The 16,552-nt window shown below is 39.6% G+C and overlaps 1 protein-coding gene across 1 annotated transcript in view; it reads left to right on the top strand.

Moving 5' to 3' along the window:
* LAMC1 (laminin subunit gamma 1) overlaps positions 1 to 15,745 on the top strand; it is a 120,395-nt gene extending 104,650 nt beyond the window's left edge. The window contains exons 19-28 of the mRNA XM_002760283.6: positions 1,029 to 1,234; positions 1,366 to 1,445; positions 2,426 to 2,563; positions 3,109 to 3,253; positions 4,489 to 4,638; positions 4,871 to 4,985; positions 6,469 to 6,668; positions 7,756 to 7,914; positions 10,481 to 10,580; positions 12,701 to 15,745. Of these exons, the coding sequence (XP_002760329.4) occupies positions 1,029 to 1,234; positions 1,366 to 1,445; positions 2,426 to 2,563; positions 3,109 to 3,253; positions 4,489 to 4,638; positions 4,871 to 4,985; positions 6,469 to 6,668; positions 7,756 to 7,914; positions 10,481 to 10,580; positions 12,701 to 12,957 (1,550 nt within the window). The 3' untranslated portion in view covers positions 12,958 to 15,745. The remainder of the gene's footprint in view (positions 1 to 1,028; positions 1,235 to 1,365; positions 1,446 to 2,425; positions 2,564 to 3,108; positions 3,254 to 4,488; positions 4,639 to 4,870; positions 4,986 to 6,468; positions 6,669 to 7,755; positions 7,915 to 10,480; positions 10,581 to 12,700) is intronic.
* The last annotated feature ends 807 nt before the right edge of the window (positions 15,746 to 16,552 follow it).

Raw genomic sequence — 16,552 nt, forward strand, 5'->3', positions numbered from 1 at the left:
TTGAAGGTCAAAAGAGAAGGGGCTACTATAACCTCATTGGCGGGGCTTATGTCTCCTAAATCTAAGTGATTTTTTGTGATCTGAAATTGTCTTTGTATTTTCTTAAAACTTTTTACATTATCAAAGAATTAAGTAACCCTTCAAGCAGGACCACCATTTATAGTGTATCATCTCTGCACATGGATTTGATGGCCTCACTTCCAAGTTTTTTCCAAGCCTATATTCATCTTTATTGGTCCTACCTTTGACTTCTCATCTTTTTTTTTTTTTTTCACATTCCTGAGAAAATTTAGACCCCAACGCTGAGCATGATGCTGAAATATGAACTAGTCAATTTACTGAATGGCTTTTATATATTAATAAAACCTTATGATATATGAGTTTTAATAACAGGCTTATATTTATCCTTTGATTTGTTAGGACCTGAGTATAAGATTTAAGTTGAATGGGCATATTAATAAAGAATAATTTGAAGAACTATTCAAAAACAGAGATCATTTTGAAAGAAATTACACTGATATGCTGGGGTATGGGGGTGGCAGCAAGGGTCTATTTAGTTTAAAATGAGTTTAACTTGCCATACTTCAACATATGTTTTAAACCTAGTTTTTTCTGGGTTTTGTAAAACATTCGGCTTTTAGGGCTGGCAGAATTTTTAACAACATTGTATATTAATGACTAAATTGCATGTGCTAGGATATTAAAATCAGTCTTTCTTGCCTTCATCAAACATTCCTTGGGTGTCTTTTTGCCAACCACTGGATAAGACCAGCAGTATAATGATGAGTAAGAAAGAAGAGTTCATAGTCAAGTAAGCAGGTGGGCACACGGTTGGGGAAGTGTGATGAGTATACCATGAAGGACCTACTGGGTGTGGTAAAGGCTGTCCAGCTGTACCGAGGGCTTTGCAGAAACCTGGCAGAAAGCTGCTGTGTTCAGAAGAGTAAAGATACATAAGGCCTCAGATTTCATGTGAGATATTTTCCTCTTCAGATAATTTACAGACTTTCTTCTGCAAACCATTTTAGATGTTGACCAGAATTTGCTGGATCGCCTACAGAGAGTGAATAACACTCTGTCCAGCCAAATTAGCCGTTTACAGAATATCCGGAATACCATTGAAGAGACTGGAAACTTGGCTGAACAAGCACGTGCCCATGTAGAGAGCACAGAGCGGTTGATTGAAATCGCATCCAGAGAACTTGAGAAAGCAAAAGTCGCTGCTGCCAACGTGGTAAATAATTGCAAATGTCTGAGGTGGGGATGGGGGAGACCCTTGGGATTTATAGCAAGTCTGTTACTGACAGTGGAGTACTTCTTCAACCAAACCGACTCCCTGCATCTATTTATTTGTCCCCTCTGCAGTCAGTCACTCAGCCAGAATCTACAGGGGACCCAAACAACATGACTCTTTTGGCAGAAGAGGCTCGAAAGCTCGCTGAACGGTAATCTCTAGATCCCTGTTTAATGGTTAAGTTGTGGCTTCCCTTATGTTGTGTGTGTGTTGTCTTATCTCATTAATCTATAAACACTTTCCCCATAATGCACTTTTGCAAAGTTTGCTCTCTTTTTTAAGACATTATCAGCTGTGTGTACTCTTTTCTTCCTTTTACTTTGAAATTAGAATATTCTCTTTGAATATTAGAATACAGTGGTTTGAAGAGAAATCATATATCTCGAAAAAAACCATAACATTTTTAGATTTTTAACTTAAGGCTGCAGTAACAATGAAAATAGCAGATTGTTGTTAATAAAGATGAGGCATGGGATTTGTGTTTGTAGCTAGATAAATGATTTCTTGCTAGCATACACAGTTTTCTATGTAAATTACTCTCAAATAGTTAAACTTAAAAGTCTTTTTTCTGAAGAATTATACACATTTTTCTCTTATAAATTTATGCTATTAGTTTTTTTGGAAAATATTCTCATCTCAGTTTATAGAATGCTATTCATAAATTCAGCCCCACTGAACTGATCACAAAATTCCAAATGAAGGAGGTTTTCCAATATTTGTAGAATTCTTGCCCATGTTAGTATATGTATATATAATAAAGTAGGCTGGGTGTAGAGGCTCACACCTGTAATTCCAGCATTTTGGGAGGCCGAGGTAGGTGGATCACCTGAGGTCAGGAGTACGAGACTAGTCTGGCCAACATGGTGAAACCTCATCTCTACTAAAAATACATCAGCTGAGCATGGTGGCATGCACCTGTAATCCCAGCTACTCCGGAGGCTGAGGCAGGAGAATTGCTTGAACCAGGAGGCAGAGGTTGCAGTGAGCCAAGATCATGCCACTGCGCTCAAGCCTGAGCAACAGAGTCAGACTCCCTTTTAAAAATAATAATAATAAAGTAAGCATTACCTAAATTTTACTTATTTCCCTATCAGATGATTGTTTCATGGCTTATTTGTTTTATCTGTATAGTCATAAACAAGAAGCTGATGACATTGTACGAGTGGCGAAGACAGCCAATGATACATCGACTGAGGCATACAACCTGCTTTTGAGGACATTGGCAGGAGAAAATCAAACAGCATCTGAGATTGAAGAGCTTAATAGAAAGTGAGTATGATTTAAATGTGATTTGCAGCCCTTTAGATATTCTAGTAAGTAACACTAGTTCAATGAAAAATTAAATACTGGTGGATTCAGGGCATGTATTCATGCTGTAAGATTTCCTTTGTTAATCATGCTTTTGAAATGGCATATAGTAAATAGCGCAGGACATGTGGAGCCACAGAAATTTGGTTTGATTCAGTTACTATAATTACAAAGAATAGTAACAAGATGAGCCATGATACTTAAAATTTTGCATAAATAAAGAAGAGAAAGAATATGATAGAGTAAGTAGAGGAAACATAATTGAACTATAAATCTTTAAAGGGTGTCTGAAATAAGAAAGTATATGGTAAACCACGCATTATAAATAGAAGTGATAAGAGAAAATGTAAATGTATGCAAAATGTTGGTATTAAAATGAAAGCATTTTAATGTAGCATTTTCTTTGAGGTTTTGGGCATATTATCATATGATCATGTTAATCTGATTAACATTAAGATGCTAAAAGCAGCTAAGATTTTCATTAAATCACATTATTTGTGTCTTAGGTATGAACAAGCGAAGAACATCTCACGGGATCTGGAGAAACAAGCTGCCCGAGTACATGAGGAGGCCAAAAGGGCTGGTGACAAAGCTGTGGAGATCTATGCCAGTGTGGCTCAGCTGAGCCCTGTGGACTCGGAAACCCTGGAGGTATGGCGGCAGCCTGTACGCACAGCGTCACCCTGTCTCTCCCCCAAGTCATGTGACAGCAGACTGCTCTGCACCTCCCTCTGTCCTCCCACTGGCTCGCTGGAAGAGTTGAGTCTATTTCACATACACTAATAGAATTTACCAAGGTAGCCAGGTGTGGAGGCTCACGCCTGTAATCCCAACCCTGGAATTACTGTAATCCCAGCCACTTGGGAGACTGAGGCAGGAGAATTGCTTGAATTCCCAGCTAAGCTCTGTGGACTCCAAGACAGTGGAGTTATGAGGACAGCCTGTACACACAGCCCCACTCTTATCTTTCTCCCAAGTCTGTGTGAGGTGGGAAGATTGCTTGAGGCCAGGAGTTCCAGACCAGCCTAGTCAAAATAGTGCAAGACTCTATCTCTTCAAAAAACAAAAACTTACCAAGATTAAGAATCCTGTGATTGTAAACATGAAATAACAAAGACTACTTTAATAATATGAACAATCACTCTTAAGTCTTTAGTACAAATCCAAATTATAATAATATATTTGAATTGCTTAAAGCAGAGTACATGGAGACATTTACTCCCAGGCACTGTCTGGTAGAGACCTAGAGAGAAAGGTTTAATTAAAGGACTACAGCAGGAAGTTCTGGGGCAGGTAAGATATTTTGGAATTGGTAGGGTTTTATTTCATATCTGTTCTCTAATTGTGGATCCTAACTCCAAGCTCTGTATAAATGGTAGTTTTTTGCATTAAGCTTGAGATTTACTAAGTTTCACTTCTTATATCTGAGGTGTTGACTTGATTTTTGCCATCAAGGTTTAGGTCTCTAGATATGTTCAGATTGTCTGATTCTATATATTTAGAAGTAGAAAATAGGCAGAATTAGTCTATGATGATAAAAATCAGAACGTTGGGAGGCGCAGCATTGGAAAGATGGAGTGGAGATCGGCTGGAAAGGGAGAAAAGGGAGCTGCTTGGGTGATGGAAGTCTTCTGTATCTTGATTGGGGTGTTTGGTTACACAGAAATTCATGTGTCAAAACTCATCAAACTATATGTGGAGGCTGTGAATTTCAGTGTGTGTAGAGTATATCTCATTTTTAAAAAAAGTTCATGAAACCTTGATCTGTGCAGTTCTTAAAAAATATCAATTGAGTTTTAGGTGTTAGAGAGTTTCTAAGCCTACCTTTTCATTAGTTTAAATGTTTTGTCCAAAGTTTTGTCCAAAATCTTACTTGCTTTTCACAGAATGAAGCGAATAACATTAAGATGGAAGCTGAGAATCTGGAACGCCTGATTGACCAGAAGTTGAAAGATTATGAGGACCTCAGGGAAGACATGAGAGGGAAGGAACTTGAAGTCAAGAACCTTCTGGAGAAAGGAAAGACTGAACAGCAGGTTGGTTTGATTTGCAGGTTGCTTCATGTCTTGAGGCAACATTTGAACAGTCCAAGTGTGTCTGTGATGACACCATATTTGCAGAGATGGCAGACCACAGTGCTGAGAGAGCAGCCTAACATGTTGTATGCTGGCAAGTCTCAGGCGATACCTCTGGAGAGTCTTTTCTGTCCAGGAGACGGAAGGGATTTCCTTTGGAGGGTTCATCCCCTGATTTGCCATGTGTTTGCAGACCGCGGACCAACTCCTAGCCCGAGCTGATGCTGCCAAGGCCCTCGCCGAGGAAGCTGCAAAGAAGGGACGGAATACCTTACAAGAAGCTAATGACATTCTCAACAACCTTAAAGGTAGAAAAGACTGAGCTAGCAGGAGCAAATGCATCCACAACTAAAGTGATTTTTTAAAAAAATCATGTCTTTTACCATATTTATTACTTCATCCGCAACTCCCTACTTTTTTCATGCTAAAGTATTTCAAGGAGAAATCGCAGAGCTTATGTCATTTTATCCCTGCATACTTCAGTATGGATTTTTTTTTAAAAAGATGTTTTCTTATTAGGCTAACACACATAACCAGTATGCCTATTTAGATAACTTATATAGGTAAATGGAGATTATCTTTCATTTTCACTGCCAGTGGCATCTGATTCTTTGTTTTTTTTCCCATTACTCCAGATAAAAGAGAAATGTTACCAACTCACTGAGCAACTGTGAATTCATGTCTGATAAAATAGTCATAGGTTCTATAAATAAGGAATTTTTACAGGATACTAGTTGAAAGTATGGGCCAGGCACAGTAGCTCCTCATGCCTATAATCCCAGTACTTCGGGTCGGAGGCTCACTGGAAGCCAGGAGTTCAAGACCAGTTCCTCACTGTAGAGATCCCATCTCTGCAAAAAAAAAATTTTTAATTAGCCAGGCATGCTGGCACACACTGGTAGTCCTAGATATTTGGGAGGCTGAGGTTGGAGGATCCCTGCTGCAGTAAGCAGTGACTGTGCCTGCACTCCAGCCAGGATGACAGAGTGAAACCTTGTCTCTAAAAGAAAAACAAGAAGTTCAAAATATGGGCTCTGGTATCAGTGGGTTTAAAACCCTGCACCACAAGTCATCTAACTTCTTTAATCTTTAATTTTCTTATAGAAATGATACAGCCTATTTTATGTCAAAGACACATAAAACTCTTAGCTCAGTACCTGACACACAATAAACACTAAATAAATTGCAGCTTTTCCTTTTTTTTTGAGATGGAGTCTCACTCTTTACCAGTCCGGATTGTAGGAGTATAGTGGCGTGATCTCAGCTCACTGCAACCTCCACCTCCCAGGTTCAAGTGATTCTCCTGCGTCAGTCTCCTGAGTAGCTAGGACTATAGGCATGTGCCACCATGCCCAGCTAATTTTTGTATTTTTAGTAGAGACGGGGTTTCACCATGTTGGTCAGGATGGTCTCTATCTCTTTACCTCGTGATCCACCTACCTCAGCCTCCCAAAGTGCTGGGATTACAGGCGTGAGCCACCTCACCCGGCCCAATTGCACCTTTTAATACTGGTTGAGGTGGTGGTAGTGGGATGCTCAGGGCTCTGCATTAAAGCACATTGTTCAAGTAAGAATTCTATTTCCAGAAACAGGTAATGTTATATAACACTAACTGGGAGACCTTTTCTGTAGAGATATATAATTTCTAAAATTTCAGTCCATGCTTTCTTTCTTTCATTTTGTACCCTGACTTCCATTGTTCATAAAACGAAATCCAGTTGGAACTCCCTGAAAGGTCCCCTTGTTAGTTGTTGGGAGTTTAGTTCAAATGTGTTCTTGAACTTGTTTCAGATTTCGATAGGCGCGTGAACGATAACAAGACAGCTGCAGAGGAGGCACTAAGGAAGATTCCTGCCATCAACCAGACCATCATTGAAGCCAATGAAAAGACCAGGGATGCCCAGCAGGCCCTGGGCAACGCTGCAGCAGATGCCACCGAGGCCAAGAACAAGGCCCACGAGGCAGAGAGGATCGCGAGTGCTATCCAAAAGGTGTGCGTTTCTCCTCTGAGAGTCCCTGTCCATATCTTTCCCTAGTCACCTTCCAGTTTCTTTCCAGACCCTCAGAGCCCTTGCAGATTTTTTTCCTCAACTTCAGTAAAATTGTCTTAAACCATATTTTTTTTCTTTTGACTAGGCATGACAGTAGGTATCCACATCGATTGAGGAGGGGTAATCAGTAAAATGGTGCTTTACTCTAAAATTTCTATTCTGTCTCAGTGTGGGGTCTGGCTTCATGCCCACAAAAGAAAAAAAGAAGAGCCCATTCCCACAAAAAATCAGACTTTTTCTAAATAAACATTCTTCTTTGACATAGACAGGTGGTATTTATTTCAATAATGTGTAGTATGCCTTATCAATACAACTTTCAGGCCCCCTTTTCAAGCATATTGCCATATGTAAGCCCCTCCTAGGAGAGACTTCCTGTAGCTGCCATTGCTAGGATTTAAAGAATAATTTTTTTTAGTCTGGCTTTCTCGTATTTCAAGGTCAGTCTTGAAGGTTTGTTTTATTTAAAGAAGAGATTGGAGCAATTTCAGAATTAGATATTTAAGAATCACAGAAACCTCTTAGTTTCCTTAGAACAGTTGGCTTTGGGATTAATTATATTTTTTTAAATACTCATATTTCAGGATTGTGGTCTTTTTTGTATATTATGATGAACTGCCAAGAAGGAACCAAGCTAGCTGTGAAATGATGCTATTATCTCGGTGAAAGCATCTAATCAATATGATATGGTAGAAAATGTATGTCATTCAGTGTTTATCATTTGCTAGCTGTGTGACCTCAACTAAAAATAGAAATAATAGAACAGAAGTTTTCAGGATTAAAGAAGAGGATACAAATGAAAGTGCTAGATAAAATACAAAATGTTATTATGTGTGTAGTAATGTTATTTTTTTTACTATTATTTAGAAACCAAATTGATAATGTAAGTCATGAGAATAGTATAAATCAATATATTATTCTTTCTAGATTATATTTTTGAGCCATTTTACAAATTATAAAGGGAGTGGGAGCATACTTGAGAAAAAGGAAAGCTTTTTTAAAAAAAATAGCAATTTGCTTTTGTGCCTAGAATGCCACCAGCACCAAAGCAGAAGCTGAAAGAGCTTTTGCAGAAGTTACAGATCTGGATAATGAAGTGACCAATATGCTGAAGCAACTACAGGAAGCAGAAAAAGAGCTGAAGAGAAAACAAGATGACGCTGACCAGGACATGATGATGGCAGGGATGGTAAGAGGTTTTGGCATAGCTGCTCATTGGCAGCCAGTGAACAGTATCTAATAATAAAGATCCCCCACTTGTTGAGAAGAGTCTTTTTCATATTGACTTCTGTTTTTCATCACATTGTCTGGTCAAGAATTGGGTTAGTAGCTTACACAGAAGACAAAGAATTTGGATCTTCTGCCAGGTATTTTTGTTGCACAGTTGTCCTTTCCCAAAGTTCCTCAGTTAAAAGCAAAACAATTGCTTTACACGTTTGAGGTTTTAGGAGATTAAAAAGTATGTGTTTGTATTTTTCAGTGGGTAATTCATAAATGTTAATTAAAAAGGAATCCAATGAAAAGTTAATTTTCTTCCTGTTCTTGTTCTCCCAGCACCTTGCTCTTAGAGACAAAGACAAGTTTCTCGTATATAAGAAATTTTTGAAGATGGCATTGTCCACCACCCCACCAAAACATATCAAACTTACATCTAGTTTAATGTTTCACCTTTTGTGATAACATATGTGCATGGCACCATTTATAACAAAATTGACTTGTGAATGGATGGCCCAAGGAAGAACTAAGGTCCATTTTTCTGTTCTATGCTATGTTTTACTTTGTGGAGTCACAGTAGGAATATTCTTTTTCCAGTTGGGTGTAGCAGTCACGGTAATGACATACATGAGCTTGTTTACTTGCTCACTTTCAGTGGTAAGGAAGAGGTCTTCTTTCACTGCTGCCAAAAAACAGAGTCCCTCACTGTGGGTCATTTTCACCTTGGGATGGAAAAAAGAAATACAAAGCCTGCAAACCTCAGTAAAGACTCGAGGGAGGTGATAAAGCAAACTGTCCCTGTGCAAACACCTGATTTTATTATGCCTTTTACAGGGTTGCACGGTGCAATATGGGGGGTGGTGTTGATTTGGATTATCCTGATTTTCTCTGTCATGGTGTGGCTCAAGTACAAATTCCCATAAAGATGGCTGGTTGCAGTGGCTTACGCCTGTAATCCCAGCATTTTGGGAGGCCAAGGTGGGTGGATCGCCTGTGGTCAGGAGTTCAAGACTACCCTGGCCAACATAGTGAAACTGTGTCTCTACTAAAAGTACAAAACTTAGCTGGGTGTGGTGGTGGGCGCCTGTAATCCCAGCTAGTTGGGAGGCTAAGGCAGGAGAATTGCTTGAACTTGGGAGGTGGAGGTTGTAATGAGCCAAGGTCGCACCAGTGAACTCCAGCCTGGGCCACAGAGGGAGACTTCATCTCAAAAAAGAAAACAAAATCCCATAAAGTAAAAAATTAGGTATTTCTCACATATGTTGGGCATATTTGGATTTCATTTTTAATATGGTTGTAGAAACATTTGATTTAGAGCACATTGAAAAAGAAAACATTCTATTATTTAGTAGCTTCAAAAAAGGGTACAGGTTTAGTTCAAAGGGTGACAGAAGATCTGTCTTTTATTATTTTTGGTCCATAACTTCTAAGGAAAAAAACTACCCTCACATGTACTATCTCATTTGCATTTCTGTCAATTCTGAAAGGCCAGCATTTGGCCAGTATTATTTGATTCTGTAACGTGTTTTTTAACCAGAAGAATGAAAGTGTAATAGCTTCATTCTGGAAGAGGAGGCGGAGACCACAGGCTAAATGCAGGGACACCGCTCTTGGCCGGCCCTGGCAGGGTCCTTTCTCCCTCCTGTTACACTCACAGACAAGCTTGTGGACACTCAATAAGGACAGCTGCCATTTGGACAGAGATTAATCATTTATTTGTGAAGGTTTTTTTTTTTTTGGCCTTGCTTTCTTGTTCTTTTTAAAATCTTCACATTGTTTTGATCCCAAAATGTTTGCGTTGTCCTGACCAAAACTAGGAAAAACAATTGTGCGGTCAGAGGCTCAAAGCCACACACTTAAATCTCAACTAGATTTATTTGTGAGAACATCTGTTTTCTGATATTTAGACACTTCCTCTTCCATTGCTCTTTCCTATGACTCATGCACAGTTATTTGTTCAGGTTTCATGGAATTTCCCAAGTGTATTTACCTTTGTTTGGTTTTTAAAATGTAAATTATATTGCCGTAATAAATGAGTATGTGTGTCAGGGAGATTGTGGCTGGATCACTGCATGTGGAAGGGGAGTTTACAGAAGAGCTTTATTAACCACGAAATTTTTCTAGGAACAGGCCATTTCTAATAAGTCCCTAAGAGTGTCCGGAAGGACATGTTTTGGTTCTGAAACATAGTTTCTATAATCATCCTTAAAAAAATAACTTGTTTCTGCTTAATGGGTTTTTCTGTGAATATGCCTCCATATATATTATTGAGTGAGAATATGAGAAAAGGAGATAATATTAACTTTTGAGATAGAAATATAGTGAGTTAGTATAGATGTAGCAGAAATAACAACACCTTATGGTGAAGATACGCACCAGCCCCACCAAACAAAAACAAACAGCAGTGAGAGATTTCAATTTCCTAAGTTAGAAAAGCGGGAAAAAACTCTGGAAATTAGATTTGTTGGGTCATGGGAAAAAAGATTTAAAGAAGATGACAACATACAGTCAGGACTGTTTGCCTCGTTTTTTCCCTACAGGCCTCACAGGCTGCTCAAGAAGCTGAGATCAATGCCAGAAAAGCCAAAAACTCTGTTACTAGCCTCCTCAACATCATTAATGACCTCTTGGAGCAGCTGGGTACGTAGCCATAGAGTCATTTTTGTCAGTCTCCGAATCTTTTCTACTGTTCTTGGGATATGATATAGTACAGATCACTCAAAAGTAGATGATAGAGGTTTACATGAATCCATTTTAAGTCATTCATTAAATTATTAATATTTCCTTTTGCTCTTGCTTGTTTTGAAAGCCTTATAAAATAAATGCTTGTCTCGCATGGTAGGGCCTTTAAGAGCAACTTAGTTCTTTACCATACTGATTATTCATCAGCTTTAGAGTGTGACCTGAATCATGACTTCAGGCTGTGTTAATATGATGGTTACCTTCTGTGGACATTGCCCTAAATAGAACACTGGTCTAAGGAGTTTCTTTTTATGTTTTGAAGATATATTGCCAGCTAGGGTAGCATTTATGGTCCAGGATCATTGTACAACTAAACAGTGATTTTTCTTAACTCATCTTGCTGGCAGAATTTCAACAGTAGAATAAAAGAACACTTAGGCTGGGTGTGGTGGCTCACACTGGTAATCCCAGTACTTTAAGAAGCCATGGAAAGAAGATAGCTTGAGGTCAAGAGTTTGAGACCAGCCTAGGCAACATAGCAAGATCTCACCTCCTCTCTCCAAAATATTTTAAAAATTAGCTGGGTGTGGTGCTATGCGCCAGTAGTTGTAGATACTCGGGAGACTGAAGCAGGCGCGTTACTTGAGTTTGAGGTGACAGTGAGTTGTTTTCACGCCACTGCACTCCACCCTGGACAACAGATCGAAACCCTGTCTCAAAAGAAAAAGAACACTTAAAACTGGTCATGACTTCACTGCCTGGAATTCTCTTCATTTGCTAAATAAGGACAGTCTGATGAGGGGAAAGTTTTCATGCCACCAGAGAGAAAACCCTTGATTTTTCAAGGAAATCTGTGCATACGGAGACCTTTTAATCCAGTTTGATAGGGTGATAGGGAGCAGGCTTCATTTTAGGACAGATGCATTTTGCTCACCAGACTCCATTATAAAGCGTCAACACTCCAGCCAAGACTCTTTGTAGCAAGGCATTACATTTTAATTTGCTGGCCTTTAAAGACTGGTGCATTTTGTTCTGGTGGGGGCATTTTTTATCGCTCTCAACTGTCAAGAATAATAAGTTATGTGCCAACAGATGGATATAAATGAAAGTAAGCTAGAAGAGAAAGCTTTTTGTGGAATAGCTAGGCTTTTAACATTAGTCTGACTTGGGTTAGTATCTCTGCTTTGTTGTTTATCGGCTGTGCAAACTTGGGCAAATTATTTAACATCTGAGAATCGCTGATGTAAAATGGTCTTGTGAGACTTAATCAAGTCAAATATGCATGAAGTGGTGTCCATTGTGTCTGCTTTTTTTGTTATGGAAACATTTCATTTCTTTCAAAAAAATCTCTTTTTCTTGCTAAGCTTAAAGTGAAGACCTGTTGAAATTATTTCGGCATTTTACCGTTGGCCATTTTTCATAGGAAGGCTTCTAATAGTGTCTAACTCCTGAAAGCAGAAAGTGACCTTCAGAACTCACCCATCTTCCCTGGAATATCTCTGAGAGCTGAGGGGTTCTCAGAAATTTGTATATCTTTGATGGCACTAAAATGACACATAGATTATATATATATATACCTGGAAAAGGTATTAAATGTTGTAACCCTCAAAACCACAAGTGAAGCTTAAGGTCTAGAACATAGTAGCTGGGCATTTAGGAAACATTCTGAGAGATTTGTATATCTTTGATGGCGCTAAAATGACACATAGATTACATATATATACCTGGAAAAGGTATTAAATGTTATAACCCTCAAAACCACAAGTGAAGCTTAAGGTCTAGAACATAGTAGCTGGGCATTTAGGAAACATTCTGCAAAAACCATTGTCTCAGAAAGAAAACATCCAACTTGATATTAATTATATGCTCAGACCTATCCCTGCTGGATTAGGTCAGCATTTGTACTTGGTTTGCATTGTTTATACCCTTGTTTGACATCAGCAATCGGCAAGTCACATTTGCAGGGCTACCTGTGCAGAGTGGCAGCTGCTGGGCCTAGAGGCTAGTGGAGGTACATGTGAAGAGATCATTCTTACTGAATGTGTCTGTTCTCTTCTGTGTACTTTCTGACCCTCCAGGACAGCTGGACACAGTAGACCTGAATAAGCTAAATGAGATTGAAGGCACCCTGAACAAAGCCAAAGATGAAATGAAGGTCAGTGATCTTGATAGGAAAGTGTCTGACTTGGAGAATGAAGCCAAGAAGCAGGAGGCTGCCATCATGGACTATAACCGAGATATCGAGGAGATTATGAAGGACATTCACAATCTGGAAGACATCAGGAAGACCTTACCATCTGGCTGCTTCAACACCCCATCCATTGAAAAGCCCTAGCGTCTCTAGGGCTGGAAGGCAGCATCCCTCTGACGGGGCAGTTGTGAGGCCACAGAGTGCCTTGACACAAAGATTACATTTTTCAGACCCCCTACTCCTCTGCTGCTCTCCACCACTGTCCTTTTGAACCAGGAAAAGTCACAAAGTTGAAAGAGAAGCAAATTAAACATCCTGAATCGGGAACAAAGGGTTTTATCTAATAAAGTCTCTCTTCTACTCACGTTGCTACCTTACCCACACTTTCCCTTCTGATTTGCATGAGGATGTGGCATCCTACGTTACTGTATGGTGGCATAAGCACATCATGTGAGTCCATGTATGCCAGGGCAGAGCAAGTAGCCCTCCCCTGTCTCATCGATACCAGCAGAACCTCCTCAGTCTCAGTACTCTTGTTTCTATGAAGGAAAAGTTTGGCTACTAACAGTAGCATTGTGATGGCCAGTATATCCAGTCCATGGATAAAGAAAATGCATCTGCATCTTCTGCCCCTCTTCTTCTAAGCAAAAGGAAATAAACATCCTGTGCCAAAGGTATTGGTCATTTAGAATGTCGGTAGCCATCCATCAGTGCTTTTAGCTATTTTGAGTATAGGACACTGAGCCATCCATGGGTCAGGATGCAATTATTTATAAAAGTCTCCAAGTGAACATGGCTGAAGAAGATTTTTCTAGTATATTACTAGTTGACTAAACTTTTTTCAGATCTTTTGGGCAGCTGATAATTTAAATCTGGATGGGCAGCTTGCACTCACCAGTAGACCAATAGACATCTTTTGATAAATGGAACTTACACAGAAGAAATAGGGATATGATAACCACTGAAGTTTTATTTTCAAAATCAAACTAATTCTTACAGCTTTTTTATTAGGTTAGTCTTGGAATGAGTGTTAAGTATTTGGCAGGGAACAGTTAATCCCTAAGGTCTTGACAAAAAAGAAAAACAAGCCTCCTTGCCCTAGTCTTTTCTAGCAAAGGGATAAAACTTAGATGGCAGCTTGTACTGTCAGAATTCCATGTATCCATTTGTTCTTCTGTTGGAGAGAGATGAGACATTTGACCCTTAGCTCCAGTTTTCTTCTGATGTTTCCATCTTCCTGAATCCCTCAAAAAACATTGTTTGCCAAATCCTGGTGGCAAATACTTGCACTCAGTATTTCACACAGCTGCCAACACTGTTGAGTTCCTGCACTTTGTGATTTAAATCCACTCTAAACCTTCCCTCTAAGTGTAGAGGGAAGACCCTTACATGGAGTTTCCTAGTGGGCTTCTCGACTTTTGATCCTCAGCTCTGTGGTTTTAAGATCACAGTGTGACAATTCCCTGCCACACACACCCTTCCTCCTGCCAACCCACCTTTGGGATTCATATATAGCCTTTAACACTATGCAACTTTGTACTTTGCGTAGCAGGGGCGGGGTGGGAGGGGACAGAAACTATTATCTGACACACTGGTGCTATTAATTATTTCAAATTTATATTTTTGTGTGAATGTTTTTTGTTTTGTTTATCATGATTATAGAATAAGGAATTTATGTAAATATACTTGGTCCTATTTCTAGAATGGCACTGTCTGTTCACGTCACTCAATTTTTCCTCTTCACTGGCACAATGTATCTGAATACCTCCTTCCCTTCCATCTAGAATTCTTTGGATTGTGCTCGTTCCCCACTTTTCTCTCTGCCTTGTGTTTGCAGCATCTCCATTCTCTAAAATTAATATATTTGCTTTCCTCCACGCCCAGCCGCTGTAAAGAGGGTAACTTGGGTCCTCTTCCATTGTAGTCCTGATGATCCTAACCTGCAGCATGATGGTTTTACAACGTTCCAGAGCAGGAACACCAGGTTGACAAGCTATGGTAGGATTAGAAAAGTTTGCTGAAGAGGATCTTTGACACCATAGTGGGACTAGCCACGAATGAGGGAGAAATGCCCTTTCTGGCAATTGCTGGAGCTGGATGGTTCAATCGTATAAGGGAATGCATTTTGACTGAGCACTTTCAGGGCATCAGGAACAGTGCTACTGATGGGTAGACTGGGAGAGGTGGTGTGACTTAGTTTTTGGTGATCCCACTTCCTGTCTCCATCTGCTTGGGGTGTACCAGAGTTTACCACAAGTGTTTTGACCTGCATACTCCAGAGCTTTCACTCTGCTACTTCTCCCAGGCCTCTTCTACTGTGGTAGGAGATGTGGTGCCCTCTTGCCAAGTTTTCTCATCGTTTCCTGGCTAGTTCCTTTCACTAAGTGGCTACATCCTAACACAGCATTTGGTCAAAGTTGCAGAAAAAGACTGAAGATTGACTGCCAAGCTAGTTTGGAGAAGTTCACTCCAGCAAGTCTCAGGCCACAGTGGGGCGGTTTGGTTTGGTTTCCTTGTAACTTTTTTTTATTTTCTTTTCTCCCCCACCTGTGTGGTATATTTTTTAAACAGAATTTTATTTTTAAAATAAAAGGTTCGTTACAAGATGATACCTTAAATACACTCCTGCAATACAGCCATTATTTTATTGTCTAGCTCCAGTTATCTGTATTTTATGTAACGTCATTGACAGGATGGCTGCTGCAGAATGCTGGGTGACACAGGGATTATTATACTGCTAGTTTTCCCTGAATTTTTTCCTTTGAATTCCAACTGTGGACCTTTTATATGTGCCTTCACTTTAGCTGTTTGCCTTAATCTCTACAGCCTTGCTCTCCAGGGTGGTTAATAAAATGCAACACTTGGCATTTTTTATGTTTTAAGAAAAACAGTATTTTATTTATAATAAAATCTGAATATTTGTAACCCTTTATATTTGGTGTGGCCTGAGTGTAATACTGGGGATATAAGATGTTTTAAAAGGTATAATGAATGAAAAGCCATACATGATGTCTTCTTTGGGTGACTTATTTTCCCTAGAACAATTCAGTATATATACTGTATACATACATATATATGTATATAGTATATATACTTGCCTACTTTTTTTGTCTATTTGCCTCTCTCAAATTGGCATACTTAGTGTAGTCTGGAAGTTGGTGAACTTTTCCAGTAAAGAGCTGGATAGTGAATGTTTTAGGTTTTGCAGGCCATGTGCCTATGGGCTGTAGTTACTGGAACTCTGGGGGAGGCCCATTACTCAGTAGCAACTGACAGCCAGGCACAGTGGCTCACACCTGTAATCCCAGCACTTTAGGAGGCCAAGTTGGGCAGATTACTTAAGGTTAGGAGTTTGAGACCAGCCTGACCAACATGGTAAAATCCTGTCTCTACTAAAAATACAAAAATTAGCTGAGCATGGTGGTACTCTCCTGTAATCCCAGTGACTCGGGAGGCTGAGGCAGAAAAACGGCTTGAACCTAAGAGGTGGAAGTTGCAGTGAGATGAGATCATGCCACTGCACTCCAGAGCAAGAGTCTGTCTCAAAAAAAAAAAAGGAAACTATTTTTATATTTGTTGGACTTCCTAAATCAGCAAATGTTGTAATAAAAATTAAGTAATGTGCTGCACTAGCAGGCTGGAATGGGGTAATTTTACCCCACTCTTTCTGGAAGATGGACCCATCTGAAGTGACCTGAGACCAGGTGAGGACTCTGGGAGCTACAGAGAACAGCAGGAA

The sequence above is a fragment of the Callithrix jacchus genome, chromosome 18 (assembly GCF_049354715.1).
Source record: "Callithrix jacchus isolate 240 chromosome 18, calJac240_pri, whole genome shotgun sequence".
Lineage (NCBI taxonomy): Eukaryota > Metazoa > Chordata > Mammalia > Primates > Cebidae > Callithrix > Callithrix jacchus.